This window comes from Falco naumanni, chromosome 17 (assembly GCF_017639655.2).
Source record: "Falco naumanni isolate bFalNau1 chromosome 17, bFalNau1.pat, whole genome shotgun sequence".
In the NCBI taxonomy this organism is placed as follows: Eukaryota; Metazoa; Chordata; class Aves; order Falconiformes; family Falconidae; genus Falco; species Falco naumanni.
In genome coordinates this window covers 699,190-719,640 of record NC_054070.1, presented here as the reverse complement: position 1 = coordinate 719,640, position 20,451 = coordinate 699,190, and the positions used below count along the sequence as shown (strand labels likewise).

Here is a 20,451-nt window from a genome sequence, read left to right as displayed (position 1 = left end):
GGGTTTGACAAGCTGGCTAGCCTCTTGGCTAGCCGAGCACTCTCCCACTTGCCGGGTATGCTTTGGCTTGCGTGAGGGCAAGCAGGGCTGTTGGTGGCTCTTCCAGGAGATGTCTGCCTCTCTGACTCACGTTTCGCCGTGTATTTAACTGTCTCCTTTACGTTCCGTATTTATGCTGGAAACTTGGAGGTATCGTGGGATGATTCTCCTATGGCTGCTTTGTGATAGCGAGTTGGTTTTCGTGCACTGGTTCTGCCCCTCTGCCCTCAGAATTGGATAGAGGGATGCTTCGGCTGCCAGGTAAACCAGGCTTTTGTTAAAACTAGTCTCTCCGAAGGGTTAAGTGCTCTATATGCATCATATTAATTTGGCTAATGAGACTTCTGGGGAAAGTGAGTTTATAAAGAGAACCATTTAATTAACTGCACTGCGGTGGAAAGCGATGCGAGTGGATTAGACAAGGGAACCGGTTATTTGAATTCACACATTTTTTTTAGAATTGTGCTTTTACCAGCCGTGGCTGAATTAATAAGTTTAAAACATCAGATGGCCCAGATTCTGCTCTTTGCTAATAACAAGCTTATGTTCGCCTCGTGCTGCCGGTTTGCTATGGAATGGCAAATGCTCTTTGAGGGTATGCTCTCACCATGTGTCCTGGTTTTTGGTGCGAGTCGATCAGGCAAGGCATCTGCAGAAGGGAGAGAAGTGGAAAGTCTCTTGGGCTGATGGCTTTGTCATTCCTATTGTCTGTGCTTGGGGTTATTGTCTAGTAGCTGTGTGCCTGAGTTTAATTATAGCTGACTTGAGAACTGGGTGAAGTAAAAACTCTTAAGGCAGGGTAAGCTGCTGAAGAACTCGGTGTGATGGGTTACTTGGAGCAGATTAACAAGAGCCTGCTGGTCTTCATCCTATTTGTTCATGTCCTGGTGGAGCTGAGGTGTCTCTGGTAGGAGCAGAGAATATGTACGTGGTGGCACAAAGGTCTGCTGTTTTGTCAGTCCTCTGTATCCCACTCCAGGGATGCATTAATTAAATGTGGTTGAAAAATGGAGATACGGATGCTATCAAACGTGATGGTGTTGCTGTGGGTTAACGAGTTGCTACCTCCTAGCCCAGCTCCTGTGCTCGTGCTTTTGGGTTTGAGCTCCTCGGTGTTGTCCCAGGACTGGGAGATGGGGTGTGCACGCCTGTGCTCGGCTTGCACAAATGAGCAGGTGAGCCGTAGGTTCACTGCGGGTAATGTATTCCAGCTACTTATCTCCCTGCCTTGACCTTCATACCCAGTTCTGCAATCGGATCTGACCATGGCTCTGTAGATTTTTAGTTATCCTCAGTATTTCCTGTCCCCAGCTCCAGGGACGGGTCAGGCTGGCTTCCAGCGAGGCGTGCAGCCTGATCCTGCGGGCCGTCCCCAACTGGCACTTCTCCCTGTCATTTCTGCCATTTGTAGCCAGGGAGCACTTGGATCCTTCACCCTGCCTCTCCTTTCACCCACGGGTACTGCGTTCCAAGCCTGTAAAATTAGATGGTTTAGGTATGCCTGGGGATGCACGCAGGGTGCGGGCGGGTTGCTCATTAAGGGAAGCTAATGAGGTCTCACCAGGGTGCTTGTTGGGCTCTGGCTGCCCGCGGGGAGGTGCCGCCCTTTGGGCGGTGATGGGGGGTGCAGCCCGGCTGGCTGGGGGGCAGCGTGGGCACGGCACCCCCGGGTGCTCCAGCCTGGAGCCCCCCGCTGCTGCTAGCCTGGCCAGAGGTTTGGTGCAGGATGAACTCCTGAGCCCCCCCTGAGCTGCTGCCGTTGAGGCTTGCGGGGTGGGCACGGCGAGGAAGGGGACCTCGTTGTTTCTGGTGCTGCTCCTCTTGGGTGGATGAATCCAAGATGCCATGTTTCACCTCCGCCAGCCCAGCTTTCTGCTCGTGCTAAGGCGTACTGGCACGGGTGCGTTCCCGGCTGGCAGGTATCTTTTAAGAATTGTTTCTGCTCTTCCTCATCGCACGCAGGTTGAGGCTGGCAGAGCCTGGTCCTCGGTAACCCCATCCCTGCGACCATCCTTGTCTCAGCCAGCGTGGCCGTCGCTCCCTTTCCCTGCTTGGGCGAAGGCTGGAGGGGTTGGAGATCGATTTATTGGTGCTGTATTAGTCACCGAGGCATTGCAGAGACACCCGCTGCCTCTCCCGAAGCGGAGTGCGATCCTTGCCCTGTCTTGCCCACATGAGAAATATTGGTAGGGGAAAGTTTTGCAAAAGCTCGGTGGTGACTTCAGAGGCAAAGTCTGTATTGCTTTGGAAGTGGAGACTTTGACCCATGAATTGCTTCTGAAATTGTCCGTGGCCGTGAGCAAGAGCTCCCATCTTTGTGGTTACTGCAGGCTGGAAACCTTTTCTGTCAGGATCTCTTAGCTCAAGCGAAAACTTCTGGCTTTGCCAACATCTGGTTTAAGTGGTTTTTTTTTTTGTTAGGGTAGCTGATAAATTCCCATCCGCTTCAATGAAAACAGTTACACTACCTTTAAAGATGGGTTTGTTTTTGGAAAAAAAACAAAAACCAACCAACCAACCCAAACCTCTCCACCTCCTGGGAAGGCTTTCGTCTCCCTGGAAGTGAAACTTTTTAATTCAGGCTTTGCTGAGTTTCAGCGGGCAAACACGGCTGTAGGACATGTTCCAGGCAGGGAGGGAAGCAAGCACCAAAACAAGCCGGGCGTCCCTGTTATCAGCATGCGTAAGGGCAAGTAAACAGCCGAAACCGCACATGGTATCTGCCAAACAAGCGGCTGGAGGAAGAACAGCCTTGTTTCCTGTTGCTGGAAGGCCGGGTTGTCATATCCTTACCCAGCTATTTTAAATTGCTTTTTGTTTGCTTCCTGCGGCTTAAGGTAAAAGCAGAAACCTGAGGAGCGCTGGTGGCTGGCGCGTCCCGTCTGGCACAGCCCAAGGACCAGACCTGTGCCTGCTGCAGCCATCCAAAAGCTTCTCCTTCTGCTTTAAAATCTGAATTACGGAGCTGCCCCCCTCGCCCTGTCTTGGCGAGCGTGTTGCAGCGCTGGGGTTTCTCGTCGTGTCACCTTTGGCGCGAGGTCTGGCAGTGGTTTTGTGCAGGAAGCGACTGAGGTGCTGAGAAAGGGTCGACGTGAGATCCCGGGTGATGGGTTAAACCCAAAATTTTTTTGCCCCTCTACCGGTGTTGGACCTCCGAGGGGCTGCGTGGCTCCTGGCTGGCTCCAGCACATTGGAGCAAGGAGTGAAACGGTCCCTTTCCAGCGTGGGAATGGGATTTTATTGCGAGAAAAGGATTGTCCCTTCTTACATGGTAAATGTCAGGATCAATTTTCTATGTGTTCAGTGCCTGGATTTATCTGTTGTTGGCATCTGAGCAGAGCGGTGTGCAAGTCCCAGCTTTGGTTATTAGTAGATTTTTATTATTATTTTTTTTTTATCGAGGAGAGACTCTGACCATGGAGAGCACGAGGCAGGGAGAGGTTTATTTTCTGTACTGAGCAAGGGCTAAATCCACTTCTTAAAATATCTGCCCTGACTTTCCGTCACCCAAAGCAGGTTCCCACAGGTACAGGGCAAGGAAGGGGAGCGTGCAAATAAAATATTTTATTATTTAATACAGTACGATGACTGTATTAAATAATAATATAAAATAATTCCAGGGTGAGGGAAGGACTTGGGGTGGCGTGCTTCTCCGATTGCACCGACTTCCGTGGCTTTGATGGACCCGAGCTGAGTCTTAGCAGCTTTTTATCCTGGCTTGTGTAAACTCGGTTGCAGTGGGGATTGAGATGCAGCAGGTGCCCATCCCGTAAATCAGCCCTGCCAAAATCCCTGGCACGGGTGCTGGGAGCAGGTCCTGGCAGGCGAGGGGGGGACACCAGGCTCTTCTGGGCACGGCTGGGATGGAAGCAAAGTCCCCACGCTCCGGGGTGACTGCTGGCTCCCTTTCTGGCCGGAGCTCCAGGATTATACCTGGGAATAAATCACTGAATAATGAGGGAAAAGCATTTCCCCCGCCCCGCAGCGCCTGGGAAGGGTGGCCGCCTGGCAGCAGAGTTGTTTGGATGAAACAAACCCAGGAGTGACTAATCCTTAACTGCAGCAGCGTGTGCTGCCGTGCCTTGGAGAAGCCAATTCCACGTTTTCTTCTTGCTTTCTTCATCTTTCGGTGCTAAAATTAATCAGGATTCGGGGTAACGGTCCCCCGTCCATCGGTACTCAGAAAACTGTTTATCTGAATGAAGTGTTTTGTTGTTGTTTTTTTTTTTTTTTTTTCTTCAGAGTTACTTGGGGTGTTGTGCCAGGTTTCAGGGAAAATTGGAGGCTGTTTCCTTGGGCTTCGTGCAAAAGCCTTTTGTCACTCGGGTGCTTCGCCAGCGTGTGCTGGGAGCCTGCATGTCACTGTGCCGTGCCACTGTATCTTTTGGAGAGATCCTTAGCATTTGGTTTCTCTGCCCCGTTTTCCTGGCATGAATTTTAGAAGGTTTTTGAACCCACAGATCTTTTAGAATGCTTCCAAACCCGATTTTTCATGGGCCGCCTGCCATAGCGCGTTACCCCGGGCATCACGCAGGCACAGAAGGAGCTTGGGGCAGCAGAAGGTTACGCCGAGTGACTCGGCACGGAGTGCTGAGGTTGTCGTTAGTGTTACAATATTTTTCTTATTTCTTGTGAGTTCAATTATTTTCTTGGGAAGATCTCTAGGAGGTTGTTAGCAGTTTCTTTCCCACGCAAGGTGCAGAGATGATGCTGGAGAGGTGCACGTGGGTTGGAAAGCCCGAGAGGATCCAGTCCTCTGCTGTTGGGCTGCTGCTTTCCCAGGACCAGGGAGGGCTGGGAGGACACCTCATTTAAGCAAAGTGTTTTTCATGCTGCAAATCATATTAAGCCATTGCTGCTCATTTTCCCTACCCTGTGTCCTATGGTTGAGCGAGGGAACGGGCACGAAGGGAATTTGCTAGTCAACCTAAGAGATGACAGCTTTTAAACTCGTTTGCGTCCCGGCAAACCCTGGTTTTGTGTTTATCCAAACAGCACGTGATGCTCTTTTGCTATGCAAAACTGGCTTTATGAAGTTATTTGCAAGGTGACTTCAATGGGACGGAAAAGTCTTCCTCCGGGCAGATGTTCCCATCGTCACAGCCGTTTGTTTCTCTAAAGCGTGTGTTGCGTGTATTTTGCAAGTAAATAAATGCCTTTAGTTTTCAGAGCTGCGAGGAGAACTAAAGCATCTGTTCTGTGCTTGCCTTCTCAGCAAAAGCTGCGAGAGGAGGGAAGGGTCCTGGCTGGCAGACGTCGTCCTGAGCCTGCTCGGTTGCAAAGACAAAGGCGTGAAGACACTTTTCCCACCTCCCAGCCCGACGGCAGGACTGTGCAGGGCAGCTGGGAGGAGTTCCTCGTTGTGGGGACCGGTTTCCTCGATCTCTTTTGATAGACAAGAGGTAATTTGGGCTAGGGATTAATTACTCCTGTGCAAAATTATTTTGGGGGGCAAATAAAGGCTGGTGGTGCCCATCCATGGGGTAAGGTGCTGTGGGAAGTGGGAGCTCAGCTATTTGCTTGCAGAAGGCAAGAGGGGGTACAGTGGGAAACCAATTTCTTTAAATAAGGTAAAGAATTGGTGGCATGTGTTAGCCTGGTGGAGAGGACAGGGGAGGACTCTCCTCCTCAAAAACCTGGAGGTTTGGAAGGGAGCCTGTTTGTTGGAGCAGATGGGATGGGAGGTGTGGACACCGCATCCCACTGCAACTCGTTTCTTGGTGGCAAAATGGGGGAAGATGTAACAGGGCTGGCGCTGAAAGGCAGATGGTGTTGAGCAGAGTGGCTTTATTTACAGGGAGAGGCAGAGATCAGAGCATGGCGATAGGTGCTATAAATCGTGTGGAGCAAGAGCAGTGGGACGAAGCTGTGGTGTATTGGCTGCTCTTCATCCCCACGTTGCTTTAGTCGCTGGGTCTCACGCTGTTAATAGCGAAAATCACTGCTGAGCTCAAATACCTGTTAAAAAGATGCAGAATAAGAGGGGAGTTTAAGTTTTTTGGGTTGGAAAACCCGAAGCCCGGTGTTCCTAACAGTTCCTGTTAGGACAGCAAAGCAGCGCTGCTGGTCGTCTTTAAGTTGTTCAGCAGGAGAGCGATGAACTGTAACTTTTCAAGAGGTGAAAACCCAAATTTGCAAATAAAAGCTTCATCCCTGCTACCGAAGGTCTCAGCTGAAGGCTTCGTGTGGGACTGGCTTAAGCCAAATCACACCGTGCCCACTCGCCCCTCTCCAACTCCCAGTGCTTTAAACGCTTCTTAAATACTCGTCTTATCCTTAAACCCCAGTGGCTCAGAAAATAACCCACTAGAGATCCTGTGGTGGGTACAGATACTAACTGGTGCAGCTGACGGGCATACTGTGCGTGATGTGGTGTAAAAGGACAACTGGGGAAGCGCTGGCTGCCTGCGGATTCCCGCAGGAGTTCAGACCGTGAATTAGCACCTGAAAAATTAACCATTTTGTAGCTCTGATGTTGCCCATCTACTGCAAATTCAAGGCTAAATTTTCCCCTTGTTTAAGCAGCTCTAGTTTCTTTGGCGTTGTGTAGTTGTGCAACTGCGGAATTTGACCCGTTATCTGCGAGCAAACTTTCTTGCCTGTGGCAATATTTTAGCTTCTTAATACCGCTGTAATGTTTTGTAGCTTTTTATTAAATATAGACCACTTAATTCCGTGCTCGAGATAACCCATTTGACAGTTAGGAGTGTTTCTATAGGGGAAACAACTTGACAGTTTGGTATTTTAAAAAAAGGGGAGGGGAAAAAAAAAAAGTCAGTGCCAGTGGCTGGGATGGTTGCATGTAAACCCCTTATCGTATGCCAGATCCATGTAATAATTTAAAATACCTGGTGATAATGCAAAAAATTGCGATCTCACTACTGACAAGAGGATCAAAGGAACAGTGTTCCACGTTGCCCATCCGGATTAAATCCGTAGGGTGCTGGTTGAACACAGGCTCAGCGGTGCTGCCTACCTCTGGAAGCTGTCTTTGTGCGTTCGTGGAATCCCAGGGGATTGCTGGGTGGTTGGGAGGGTGGGGAGGAGGGGAGAGGAGCCTGAGAGCTGGGTCTGATCTTGCAACTTGCTGGGTTGTGGTACTGGCTTTAATTAGAATTGGGTTTGCTTCCAGGTCCTCTGTGCTGTGGCAAATAACACTGTGCCTGGGAGAGCGAGTGGCCGTGCTGCAGCATCCTTCTCGCAGAAAAAGAGGCTTTGGTGGAACGGCTGGATCCTCACGGAAGTTTAATCCTTATCTCCCTGTACTGCCTCTGTCCTCGCATCCCTCCCGGGGGCTAATTATTTATATCCGAATAGAATAAGCTAAAACCTCCTGCTGGGGTTTGGCACTTTGGAGGTCCTGGGCTGCCTGGTGCCAAGAGGTGAGTCAGCTTTGCTCTCTGGGGGGATGGGGGGGCCGGGGGGGCTCTGCCGCTGCGATGCCGAGCTGGCAGACTCGGATACAGATACAGGCTGGGATACAGAAAGACACGGCTCAGGAGCAGAGTCGAAGGGAAGCCCACGTCCATTGGGGCTGCAGGACTTCTTTTGTCCCATCAAATAATGCTTTACACTATGTATTTCTCAGATGGCTTTAATCACGCGTGCAGGAGAAATAATCTAGATATGCAAACTGTGAATCTGTCATCTAAAAATCCCTATTTTCATTTTTGCTGCTGTTCGTGTTTCCCCAGTACAGCAGGTCTGTGCTGGCGATCGCTTTCGAACCACAGATGCAGCCAAAGAGCATCCTTTAAGATTCCTACCGAGGAATTGCTTCAGCCGAGCCTGGGGCCATTGCTCAGGTTGGCTTTTTTTAGCTTCCATTTCTGGGCTGAGGGCTCAAAGAAGAACGAAATAGGTGAGACGAGAGCACAGGCTCCAGCGAAGAGGAAAGAGCAGACATATGTCTGCGTGTAGTCATACAGCCACCCTGCAGGAGAAAAGATTGTTATTAAAGCTGTTGGATTTTTCTCACCGAAAAAAAAAAATAATAAATCTTTTGGGGAGGTGGGCGGGAAGCAAAGGATGTGTGTTCTTATTTAAGAATTCCTCGGGTATTTTCTTTGAATTATCTTAACCTCTCGTATGTCTGCTGCTGTGCAGCATTTATGTGGATGCTTCGGGCCGTTGCCGTTGGTGCAACAGGCAGACTTGGAGGTCGTTCTTCCCAGAGCTAAATTCTCCTGATCCGTATAGCGGACACGGGTCTTAATTTTGATTGATTTAATCCCTGGCTCTTTTTCCTGTTTAAATAAGTGGGCCAAAAGTAGCTGCTGCGGCAGATGGGAGATCCCGTTGGGCTAATGAGATGACTTGCATGTGTTGGTGTTTGCAACATCTGGGCTGCAAACTCCAGATTCTCCAGCATCGCCTTCTCGTGAGCAGCCCCAGTTTAATACAACTGTCTAAAGTGAGAGATCCCGGGCCAGGAGCTGGAAGCAAACTCACTTAAAAGTAACTTTGTGAGCACTTAAAAGGAAAACCTACATTCCATAAAGGCTCTGGAATCTGCAAGGAGAGCAGGTCACCTTTTAAAATGACCTTGAAGTGTTTTGTTTAGTTATGGCGTAACATCTCGTGTCTAGACAATCATTTTCAAAGCGGGTGATTCATCCATTTGAATCTAAAAGATACAAAGCCACGGGAGTTGCTGCTGCACGTAATAAAAACCTTAATTTACTCCCAAATCTGGCACGGGATGGTGGGTATCTGGGGTGGGTTTGCAGCTGAGCCAGATCTTCTGCTGGCATAAACTGGAATTCCTCCGTGAACTTGCACCATCTGGCCCAAATTTGGAATTCTTAAGAGCAGCTGTGGTTAGGAGGGGGGATAACGTGGTCCCCGAAGATGCCGGTCTCGCTGCGTGGGAGCAGAGCTGCCGCTGTTCCCTGCGAGCTCTGGGTTGGGAAAGGAACAGGGCTGGTAACGTGGGGGGGGTCTGTGACAAAGCGGAGGGGGTGACATTCCCTTGCTGTAGATTTACGTTGCAGCAGGAAGGTTTTATAAAACAGAGGGAAAGCTGCGGGCTGCTTCGCTCTGCCCCGCTTCCAGTTTCTGTTGGCTCGTGTCTTTCTCAGGGGTGTTTCAGCTCTGTTGGTTTTTTTACTTTTTTTTTCCTCAGGGATAGTGTGAGCCACGGTGCAGGCAAGGATGGAGCGCGCTGTTGGAAAGGAGGATCCCATGGTGCCGGACTTGGTGACGTGGGTGGCTCTCCTGGGACCTGTAGGTTTTTGCGGAGTGGTTTATTCTCCAAGGTGGGATCTTGTTCCCACCAAGGTGGGATCTGTTCCTGCTGTCTGAAAGTTTCTGGGATTTGGACAGGAGCAGGGATGCTAACACAGTCGTTTGTAAGGTCTGTAGGACAGAGTGCTCCAGTTGAGCTCTGATTTATTTAACTTATTTATTAAATATCCTTCGGGTATTTTTAAATTTTTCTAGGTTTTTTTAGCACTGAAAGACCAGCCTTGCCTCCTCGCTGGCAGCACAGCGACCACCTTCCACTGCATCACACCCCAGCCTTTTAAAGCGCTTTTAAAGCACAGTGTCTGTGCCCCCACTTCTCACCCTCCAAAAAAAAAATAAAATTATCGTTGCTGCAGAAGCTGAATTGGAAGCTCACGGTGTGCAAACTTCAGCGGAGCAGCAGTTTTGTAAGCAACGCTGGTAAATCCCTGAGTGTTCCACACTAACCGTCCGCGGCGCACACTGGTGCTGCAGGCTGCGGTCAGGCTGTTTGAACTGTGCTGCCCGTCCGTAATCGAGCGTTTTGCGTGTTCCTGACACCCTAATTAGCAGCACCTAGTGTGAGGATGCAGGAAAAAATTTAGATGAGAGCGTCGAAGTCCGTGTACCAGCAGAGCTTTCAAACCACTGTGTCCTCTCCCCCTTCACCACCCAGATCTGCCGGGGCTGGCGTTTGCGCCCTGGCTGCTGGAATCTGGTTTGTAATTTTGGATTACGTCGTTGGTTCGATTTCTTTTGCAGTCTGAGCGACTGATCTGTGCTGCTTATGGAAGTCGAAGGGACTCTTCTCTCCTTAGCTTGCTGATGGCTTGCTGAAATAGTGTTTATTCTGTCTTGTTCTGGTTTGGGTGGGTTTTTTTTCTCAGCGTGGCAGAAGCACCCAGCAGTGCTGGCAGGTGAGGAGCTGTGAAGGAACCTTCAAACTTGTCACCCTGGGCTTTGGGTCGGGCCATCTGCCTCTGGATTGAAGGGCTTTTAGTGAAACAGATTTGCAGGTAAGTCACCTTTTCATTCCATTGTGGTCAGGCTTTGTTCTAGTACGCAAAATAAGCATTTTTAACCTTTGCAGTTCTCATTGTTGGGTTTCGCTGCATAAAAATCCCGGAGTTTTATAAAATTGTAATTAAGTCAAGGTTTTGGGGAGGCCAGCAGCAGTCAGAGGCACTGAACCCCAGGGTCTCACACGGCATTGGGATCTTGTTGCGTGTTTTGAAAGGAGCTGATGCGTTTGGACACTTGGGGTAATCAGTAGGTTCTGGTCACATTTGGTTTTCACGCTTAGGACAGCTGTATTGGAAGAGAAAACTGCAGAATTTATCTGGGATCACAAACCTCGATCCTGAACTGGGAATCGTTTCCCTCTCACTCTGCCCTACAGTGAGACGGATCCGACGGAGTTTTGCTTCTTGGCTTTGCGTGGCCTTTATTTATCCCACCAGGATTAAGAAGACCGATTTCTGTCTAAGGCTTTTTGCAGGAAACCTGCTTGCTTCACAAAACTCAGAGGCGTTTGCGTGGCAAGGGGGACTAGCGCTGGCAGAAAGCAAACGGCTTCCAATTAGCGAAAATATATCGGAAGCGGATGAAAGTCTAACTGCTATCTCAGCGTACGTGATGCATGGAGAAGAGGTAGCCAAGTTCTTTAGCTCTCTTCAAACTGGATTTTACCGCGTCAGGGGATTTACTGCGGTGGGGGTGTTGCTTTCTGGTGGACGTCTGTCTTCTATCAGCAGAAGAGATCGTGTCCCCTGTAGGGCATCTATCACCGTCACAGCGTAAAGCACCCTGTCAATGAAACGCTTTGGTTGCTCGAAATTGCATCCATATACAGAGTTTTACCAACCTAGAAATATCGATTGGGGAAATCAATTTTCCCCCGCGCTCGTGGTACAGCAGCATCGCTAAAACTTTGCACGGAGCTGGTGTTTGCAGAATCCTTGGGAGCTTCGAGCAAAGCACCCCTGCAGGCGTGGGGCAGCGGAGGGCACGGAGCAATAAAAGCTGGCAACTTGTTCTTAATTTATTCAGGCTACGTTTGCTAGGTGGGTGATGGGGCGTTGTTCACGCTGGCGTTTGACCTTGCGGCTTTTTCTAGTTTGTTTGCATCATGAGGACCTAGGAAGAGCTCCAATCCTGTTTCCAGCAGTGAGGTATGGCTAAAGGGACAGCGGGGAAGGAAAAGCTTTGTCCTGGCCAAGATGGTTTACGAAAACAAGTCCCTTGCTCATAAGCAGAGACTGGAGGCTGACTTCTAAGCGCTTGAAATCTGCCAGATACTCAAGACTGCCTTGGTTTTCTGGCAGAGAAAGAGGAGGAAAGGCTGTTTGTCCTCCTTATCTCTGGGCCCAGGAGCTCCTGGGGCTGAGCTGTGTAATCTTCTTCAACAACGAGATTACTGAGGCTTCTCCTTATATTTCAGTGTCTCTGCTTGGTGGGACTGCTGCTGAGCCCGTCCTTGCCGTACCTGCCTCCCCCTGTCTCCCCTCCAGTCCCTCTGTTCCGGGTTCAGTGCTGTAACACCCCACTTGGGGTAAAATCCACGGTAAACGTGGTCGTTGCTCTTCTGCTGTGGTCAGGGTTAAGAGGTGCCCCTGGGGTTTAGCTGCCTTTTATCCACGCAGCTGTTTTCCAAACTGCTAGTTGTGTTTTGCAAATTCACGAGACAAATAGCGCCTGTCTGTAAAGATAAATTGCTGCAAATTGAAATATGTTTGTTGTTTTGTTGTTTTTTTTTTTCCCACTTGGACAGAAAAACCATCCTTGGAATGCATATGGGCAGGAGAATGAACCAGCCACGGTTTATCCCTGGATGCGTGCAGTGGGTATATATTATATATAACTTTTAAAAGAATTACCTGCTAGTGGAGGGCCGCCGACGGCTGCTATCCCAGCAAAGAAAGCAGCAAACCCCAAGTAGCTGTGGAGTTTTTGCACACCCACAAGATCTACCTATTCGTCAAACAAAGTGCATCATTATTGATTGAATTCAGGAGAACGTGCAAGCACAAGGGATTGATTTTTTTTTTTTAATTATTATTATTTACTAAGATTTTTTTTTTTCTCCCCTGGGGAGTTTCCTCTGAAACAACTTTGCACCTGTAGGTCTGATCCAGCCCGGAATCCGCTTGCCTCCTTAAGGCCAGCATAGAAATTACCGGGATGCGAGATGCTTTTCTGCCTTCCAGGGCTTGGGCATCTCCTGAAAGCAGTCATGCTGCTAAGGCTTTGGGGAAGGTATTTTCAACTCCTGAATTATTTCCCAGGAAGAAATGCCAAATTACAACGATGCCTCCTTCTCCGGATCCTGCCATAACCGAGCTGTGCATGTTAAAGATAATTCTGGGATGGGGAGCAGATAGGCTCAACCCTCTTGTCTTAACATTAGGCAATGAATGGCTTCGTTGTGGCTCCTGTGAGCTGGAGCAGTCTCCTTCGGAAAGGAGGATGTGGAAGGCAATTAGCAGAGCCAGGTCGTTAAAAATCTGCAACGAGCTCCCAATGCTTCTGTTGCATCTGGGCCATGGATCCCGGTTGGGAGAGATGTGGGGCTCAGAGTGGGCAGGCTGGGGGGCAGAGCCCTGTCGTGCAGGTCTGCAGCAGCCCCGGGGTAATTTGCCTTCATGAAAGGGGGTTGGGATAATTTTGGAATACTGTGGGAAATGCCACCTACTGTGTCTTTTTTTTTTTTTTTTTTTTTTGAATGAAATCTCCTACTCACCAGCACAGGGAGGATCAGAGCCATGAAGCCACCGCAGAAGATGGCGAAGGCCACCGCGTAGGTCATGAGCAAGGGGAAGGTGGTGGCCAGAGGACAGAGCAGGTTGGTGATGCCACCCAGGACCAGGTAAGCCACGTGGTAGTGATACTTCTTGGTCCAGTTCTGGTCGGCGACCCAGCCCGAGAGCAGCTGGCTGACAGTCTCTGTGATGCCTGGGGGGAAGAGGAGTTCACCGGAGCCTCAAAGAAGAATTTTTTTTAATTTTTTTTTTTTTTTCCTCTTTTGCACTGCTCCGCTCTGAAACGCCTCCCAATTCCACCTGCCGCTCGCTCTAAGAGCGTGACCACAAAGGGCCGAGGTGCTGGGAAGTTACACGAGAAGGCATTTTTAGCCTGTTGTAAAATTCATGCTATTATTTATTTTTTTTCTTTACCTCGGTGCCTGCTGTTGCCAAGTGCCTGTGGGTGCACCAAAGTGGTCTGTAAAAATTCAATTAAGGGCTGTGCACTCAGCAGAAAATTCTGAAATGCCCTTCAGTGAAAATAAGCTCGCTGTTTGATCTCTTTTTCAAGACAGAGAAAAAGCAGAATATTGAGCAGAAATATGCTTATGACATTTTAATTTTTATAAAGAAGCAAAGGCGTACAGAAGCCTGGCATTATTTCTAAAGGCTCAGCAAACTTTTGATACTTGGTTATTACATTTCTGGATACATTTTTATGAACTAAAGATCAGAGGAGTGCTCGCTGCCAGCTAATATCTTGCTGACCGCTGTGTCCCTCCTACTCTTAATTCAAAATGTCAGATTCATTGCTGCACTCTCCTTTTGGATGCCTTGACAGCGTATGTCATTTCTAAATATTATACAGCAGTGTAGAAGTAAGATTTATTTTTGTACAATAAAATATTTGATGATGACTGAGGTTGGAGCTGCTTTCTTAACCCAATGCGACTTTAGTGTTAATCCCTGCTTATAATCAGGTATGGGTTTGGGTTTGGGGGGGTTGTAGGTTGGTTTTTTTCTCCCTCTCAGGGGTGAACGTGCCAAATCCAAATAGCTAGATGCAAGTTAATGTGTTTTTTTTTTTCCCCCCCCATACTGAATTTTTCTCTCTCTGCACACATTCCTGGATCAAATGGGAGGTCTTTGAATGCAGGGTGGCTCCGGATGTCTGTGGCTCGTGGGTTTAAGCAAAGCAGGAACGGTGGTGGGAAGGCTTTAGGAGGACAGATAGCACCTATGTAATTGGAAACGTGTGTGTGTTGGGTGCAGCGATGGGGGATCATGTAGGTTAGGTTGAGAGAACCACCCACCATGTGAGAGCGACTTTGTACATGTACAGAAGGCGACGCTATATATACAGAAGGGGGGCAAGGGCTGCGAGCTAAACCTTTTCCATGAAGATTTATTCTAGGATGTATTTGGGACTATTTCTTGGCAAGATGTGTGTTGCTTTTCTTTTCTGTTTTGGTCTCATTGTAATTATAAATGGGTTGAAAAGATTCTTTTTGCCTACCAGCCACTGAGATGAGGTAAGAGGCATCCATGCTGCTGATGCCCAGCGTCTTGGCTCTTGCTACCAGGTGGAAGATGGGCACAAAGTAAGCCAAGTGGCTGAACAAAAAAGACCACGTGAAAATGCAGAAGATGGGATCCTTCAGCGGGGAGAAGTCGAGGAGAGGCTGTGAATTCTTTTTTTCGGTCGCTGGAAGGGATGGGTGGCTTCTCTTGGCCTCGGTGGCTATTTCTGGTGAGCAGCTGTCCTTGGGCGACTTCTCAAGCCTTCCCAAAGCAGATGTATTTCCTGGACCAGAAACATCTCTGCCATGGGACGTCATGAGTCCCTCCGTGGCAGAAAGGTCCCGCGCACTGCAGAGCCGTGTTTCCGCACGAGTGGTTTCATCTAAGCATCCACCGAGGGTGTCTGAATCCTTCTTTGCCATCAAAAACCCACCGTCTTGGTCGTTAGCAGAGCAGCGTTGAGGCGGCTGGGTGCTGACGGGTCGCAGCAGCATGCTGGAAGGCACGAGGTTTAACATGATGCCTCCAAAAATCAGGAGGGTACCTGAGGGAAGAGAGAAGGTGCAATTTCCTTGGGATGCAAGGGGAGAGGCAGTAGGAAATGATCTTTTAGAACAGGGGGTAGTTTGCATTGAACGCGGCGAAAGCTGTGCCGTAAGGAGGAGGTGTGTTACAGGAGCTTTTATTCCTGGTTTTCCAGCGGGAAGCCCCTTCCACACGGATGCATGCAATAAATCCTGAGCTACCCTTGGGATCTGGGAATTTTGTTTGTTTTTCCCTCATTAGAAGTCCATTACGCCTGACAGACCTTCCAGGTGGCTTGAAACAGTGCAGTAGGGATTTTCAGTTTTGCTTTTGGCTTCTGAGGTCTCTGTTTTGACTCTGACTTTAATGACTGATGAAGTGTTTAATGATTAACATCATGTCCCCAAACTATCCTAGAGGAGGCAGAGCCGTTCCTCGGCGCATCCAATTCTAAAAAAGAGCCTCTTACCCTGCCCAGATGTCCTCACACGCCCTTTCAGTGCTGATGGATTTGAATAAACGGGAGATGCGCTCACCTTGCCAGCCGTAAAAATCGATGAGCAGCTGAGTGAACGGCGCTATCAGAAACGTCAGCCCCATCCCGGAGCGGGCGATGGCGTTGGAGAAAGCCAGCCGTGTCCTGCAGCGCTTGGCCGTCATCACTGCCGCCGCCTGGTACAGGCAGGCGAACCCCACACCTGTGGGTAAGGGACAGAAAGAAGAGGTTTGTGCCCCAAAAGTGGCTGCTTGGTGTCGCGAGCTCTAGGGATTCAAAGCCGTGCCACCCCAAGCTCGTTGCCTGCGTAGTGGGGCTGCTCGGGGGGGGTTGGTGGGCTGGAAGTGGGGGGGGACTTGCGCTGTTGCAACCAGCAGAAACAAGATTTCATGCGTGGTATTTAGTATCTGGATGTTTTGAGGATGTGTGCTTTTAGCAAGGGATTTTAAAAGGTCAGGATTCATGTTAGGTCCGGGAAAAAAAAATCAAGGTTAGTTGGGACTAGCATGTTGGAATTGGTATTTTATGCTCCTGAGCACGGAGCTTTGGGGTTTCACACGTCTAGAAAGGAGCGGGGCATGTTTTACTGTGAAAGGGTGCCTGGTGTAACGGTAAAGGAGCTGCTTTTACTGGTGGTGCCCAGGAAAATCCCTGCCCGCCCGCGCGTCGCAGGCTGCTCACCCAGGAGAAGTCCCATGGAGACGCAGAGGAAGGGGACGCTGGTGGCCAGCGTGCTGAGCAGGCAGCCCCCGCCGACCAAGCCGGCCCCGATGATGGAGGTCGGCCGCTCGCCCAGCCTCCGGCAGACCACGGCCACGAGCGGGGCTGGAGGGGAGAAGAAGGAGAACATCTCGGGGTGAGGGTGGCAAACGCTGCTCTGCAGGGCTTGGGGGCTTGGGGGCTTGCACGGGGCTCGGTGCATCTGGTGCCCCGGCAAATGGTCCACATGCCACCGTGGGAGGGAGGGAGTGACAAGAAATTTGGGATGGGCTAATGCTCAGGAGAGCAGCCAAGAGACCTTGCTGGGAGCTCGGGGGACAGGGCAGGGGAAGGAATCGAAGCCCAAACTTTCAGATGTCCTGAGAAAGCTGCATCATCTAGCAAAACTGTGACCCTGAGGGACACGGTTTGGTGGTGGGCTTGGCAACGTTAGGGGTTCCTGGCTGGACTTGAGGATCTTAAAGGTCTTTTCTGACCTGCGTGATCCTGTGAGCCTAATGCACTCCATGCTCAGTGACTGCGAACTGCTCAGCAGCTGGCTTGTCGGAGGCGATAATACCGGTGTTAGGGGGAGGTTTTGCTCTGGATGTACGTGATAAACCCGCTACAGTGTGATGTGACACACACGATCCCCATCCTTGCACCACGCTCCCGCTAAGACACGTGTGGGTACCAGCCGTGTCCAGCTTGCAGAGTCTGGGATGGAAATGGGATCCGCAGAGCGTCCTTGGGGCCCTTTATATCAAAGCAAATGGGTTTGAGGTTGAAGTGCTGCCCCAGTCCTTAGAGATGCCGGCTCACCTCCGAGGAAGCGCAGGGAGGACATGATGGAGCCGATCCAGCTGACTTGCTCGGAGGAGCCCCCCACCTCCTCTTGGAAAGCCACGAAGAAAATCCCAAAGGTCTTGAGCATCCCTATCACGAGGACGTTGACCTGCGTTGGAAGGAGGGGAGATGCCGCAGGGGTCAGGGGCAGGAAAAGCTTTTCCTTCTGCTTTTCTTGTGTGGTTAACTTGTTGGGTTGCGGGAGAAACTGACTGGGACACATTAACTGGGGGGTGGGGGTGGCTCTGGGAGAGTATCAGCAGGGTGGCCTGGCGGTGGCCAGGCTGCGGTTTCATTTTAAGGGACTCTTCAAAGCTTTTGTGTGAACTGGGGATGGACATTAGCCGGTGCAGTTTCCCAGGCTTGTCCTGCCACGGGGCCAAAGGACGCTTTGTGTCCTTAATTTTAACTCTGCCTCCTCCACGGTAGCGGGCGGTTAATGATTGGCAGCGCGTTACTTCGGATGGAGTGGGAATGGGGAAAGCTGTCCTGCTCTTCCCAGCTTTCCTAGCTGGGAGATGGCATTGTCTTCATCACTGCTGGGAGGATGGTGTGTGCTATTAAAGCCTGTAGCGTGGAGAAATAGTGCTTTTAAGTGGTGGCAAGATGCCCGGTCTTCCCGGGAGAGAGCAGCCAAGTGTGTGTGTGCTGCCTGCGCCCTGTGCCGCTCCTGCAGTCGGTCCCTGGGACCTATCGCAGCTCCGCTCCTCCGCTGCCCCGGGATGCCCTTCCTAAAGGTACGAGACACCCCTCTGGGGCTTGACACCACCGCGGTGCTGTGCACCAGCAGGGAAAGTCACCTTATTGCCATAGGGAAGGTGTGTGTCTGTGCTCGGCCCCCTGTGGAACGGGCGATGGCACTCGGTGCAGCACCCTTAGCCCGGTGGGATCAGCCTGTCCCCTCCTCTCTGTGAGTGGGACTCGAGGTTTTCCATCCGCCCCAGCGCCGGGAGGGTTCGGTTGGGTCCCTTCTCTGCTTACCAGGAAGAAGTGGAGCACCACTCCCCATGCCCACCCTCCGTCCGCGGCGCCTGGGCTCCTCCCGGCTGCCAGAGCCTCCGGCTCTTCCTCCCTTCTTTCTCCTGGTGAAGAGAATTTCAGAACACGTTAACAACTTGCTCTGTTGCTGTTTCAATTGAAAAACCATTCCCGTGAAGGCATCGCCTGCCTGGGAACCCCGGAGCCTCTTGGCTGTTAACAGGGTGGGCACCGGGATTTTGCATTCAGCTTGTGAGGGTGAGCGAAGCTTTTCCCCACCTTTTTGCCAACAGATGTTAAGTTGCATGTTATCACTGCCTGAAAACAGTTTAATATCCTTTCTCTTTCCCAGCAAATTACTGTAACCACTTCGACTTTAATGCATTTCAAGGGACAAGCACCTTCCTGCCGCTCGAGCATTGATAGTTTGGTTTGGTTTGTGCCAGAAGCCAGGGGGGCACCGTCTGTCTGTATCCAGCTTGGAGCTCTTGTGGGAAGTTCTCCCTACCCCATCCTTCCCTGCTGGGCTCCCTTCCATCCTCTCACCCGTCCTGTGCAGCGGGAACATCCCGTCTGGCAGCGGCAGGGTCCTGCTGAGGAACCTGAAGCTTTTCCTTACCGCCTTGCTGCTGCATGCCGGAAAATCCGCCCCGCAATGGTGGATTGCAAAGAGGAATCGTCTCTTCATTTACTCCAGAGGCTAAATCCCCCCTTCCTGACCTGGCAGCCCGAAGTCTGGTCCTTCACTCCGTGCTGGTGAGGCCAAAGGTGTTTGTCCTTCCCAAGGAGCCCCGAAGCGGCACATGGAGCCCGGCACCACCAGGGCCGGGTGGGCAGAGCCCGTCCTCCTCCGCTACTGGGAGCAAAACCAGGAGTCCCTCCCCTTCCCCAGCCGGCAGCAGGAAACCCAGGGCTTTGGGAGCAGAAATCCTGTTGGGAGGAAAGAGGAGGGGAAGCCTGCGAGGGTTGTAGCTGCAGGCACAGCCCTGGGTCTCGCCAGCCGTTGAGCAGAGCAGTAGGTGGCAATGGTGGACTGAAGCGAAGCCTGGGGCTGCTGGTGGCGGGGAGCGGAGCCCCATCCCTGCCTGTCCTGCCTCTGCTGCGCAGCCCTCGGCCTGGGAAGCGGCGTCATTTAGGAGGGGATAAGTCTGGAAAGCTTTAGGCTTTCCAGCCTGAAGATGCTCAGCAGCTGGAGCAGAGCAGCTCTTGAGCAGAGCTGGTAGTTGAGCAGGATTTGAGTTGGCTCCGTGCCTCTATTGTAAATATGCACAAACTGCCGGGTAAATACAGCCCTCACGCTTCCTCCCCCCGCCCGTTTCGGTTGACCTGTCACCCCAACCGCGTTCCTGAGGTCAGATAAAACTGTAGGATGGTGATATCGATCCCTGCTCCCCTCCCCTGGCAGAGGAGGCAATGCTCCATCTTACCGGAGGAGCCCAGGATATATCTGAGCCTACGGAGGAGCTTTCCCTATAGTAGGAATTCGAGTGTGCGCGCGACGCTTTTATTGAAGTGGAATGATTTTTGCAGCGAGTACGGTTTAAGGGCTGGAAGGACGTGGGGGCTGGGGGTGCTGGTGCTGGCAGCAGCATCTGGTGCAGCATCTGCACTGGGAGCTGTTGAATGGCCGGAGCTCCAGCTGCTCCCAGCTCCGCAAGGGAGCTGTTGGGGAGAGGGGGAGGAGGACCCCTTCAAAAGCACCAACTCCTGCTGCTGGGGCCAGGCTGTCAGGGCAGAATCAACGCTGACCTGGACAGGAGCACAGAGCCCAGCCACGCAGGGTGGGCTCATCCCAACTGCCTGGTTCATATGCAGCAACAACTGCAAGACTCTGAACATCGCTGATAAATGGAGCTGCTCCTAGTAGTAAAGTCAAAGTAGCGTGAATGTTGTTTTATCTCTGACCCAGCACAACTTTTTAGCTCATGCTCCGCTGTGAAGCTTCCCTTCCACGTGTGAGGACAGCTGCAGGCTAGCTCCTTTTTATTCCCTTACACACAGGAAGAATTCGAGTGCAGCATTTTTTCAAAGGGAAAGCCTTTTTGCAGGGTTGTTTCCCTACAACATTTGAAATGCTCAAATCTGTAAGAGGGAGAGAGGCCTGGATTTGTGAGGATGTTGTCAACACTCATTTACAGTTCACAGAGGGAGGGGGCAGGCCAGCATGTATAGGTTTGAACTTCAATCCAGGGTGCAGTAAGCAAGTAACTCTCACACAGAACGTTTAACTAGAGGAGGGTAAACGTTTCCTAGGAGAAATTCCTCAGAAAGTCTACCTTTTCTACTGGAGGAGCCTCCATTAACTCAAATTTTTGTGCAATATTCCTCATGAGAAATGCTAATGAGGAAGCGACTGGGAGAAGCTGCCTTGCCTGGCTTTGG

At 50.9% G+C, this 20,451-nt stretch overlaps 1 protein-coding gene and 1 long non-coding RNA gene across 6 annotated transcripts; one reads left to right on the top strand and one right to left on the bottom strand.

Annotated features, from left to right (window-relative positions):
- Positions 1-2,738: 2,738 nt before the first annotated feature.
- On the top strand, positions 2,739-13,921 carry LOC121098485. Its single transcript, XR_005831282.1, has 5 exons — positions 2,739-3,310; positions 5,255-5,441; positions 7,172-7,421; positions 9,164-12,107; positions 13,007-13,921. It is a non-coding gene; the product is annotated as an uncharacterized LOC121098485 (long non-coding RNA).
- Positions 7,618-19,729, bottom strand: SLC16A4 (solute carrier family 16 member 4). Of its 5 annotated transcripts, none has more exons than XM_040616489.1 (9): positions 18,790-19,729; positions 18,073-18,173; positions 17,068-17,200; positions 16,228-16,371; positions 15,587-15,748; positions 14,521-15,069; positions 13,004-13,215; positions 12,141-12,234; positions 7,618-7,972 (listed from the first exon to the last, which is right to left on the bottom strand). In XM_040616489.1, the coding sequence occupies exons 1-9, from the start codon at positions 18,872-18,874 to the stop codon at positions 7,818-7,820; spliced, it is 1,635 nt and encodes a 544-aa protein (XP_040472423.1). In that variant the 5' UTR covers positions 18,875-19,729; the 3' UTR covers positions 7,618-7,817. The 5 variants fall into 5 exon arrangements, with proteins under 5 accessions (XP_040472423.1, XP_040472427.1, XP_040472422.1 ...); XM_040616493.1 differs by having other exon boundaries at positions 18,689-18,880; XM_040616488.1 differs by lacking the exon at positions 7,618-7,972 and having other exon boundaries at positions 12,120-13,215; positions 18,790-19,727.
- Positions 19,730-20,451: the final 722 nt, after the last annotated feature.

Excerpts from the sequence above, each read along its gene's own strand:
- SLC16A4 (XM_040616488.1), bottom strand. The coding sequence starts at position 18,874 with ATGTGCCGCTTCGGGGCTCCTTGGGAAGGACAAACACCTTTGGCCTCA. Across the intron at positions 15,070-15,586 it reads CGATTTTTACGGCTGGCAAG|GTACCCTCCTGATTTTTGGA; the intron begins GTGAGCGCATCT and ends CTCTTCCCTCAG. Across the intron at positions 13,216-14,520 it reads TTACCTCATCTCAGTGGCTG|GCATCACAGAGACTGTCAGC; the intron begins GTAGGCAAAAAG and ends TCTTCCCCCCAG.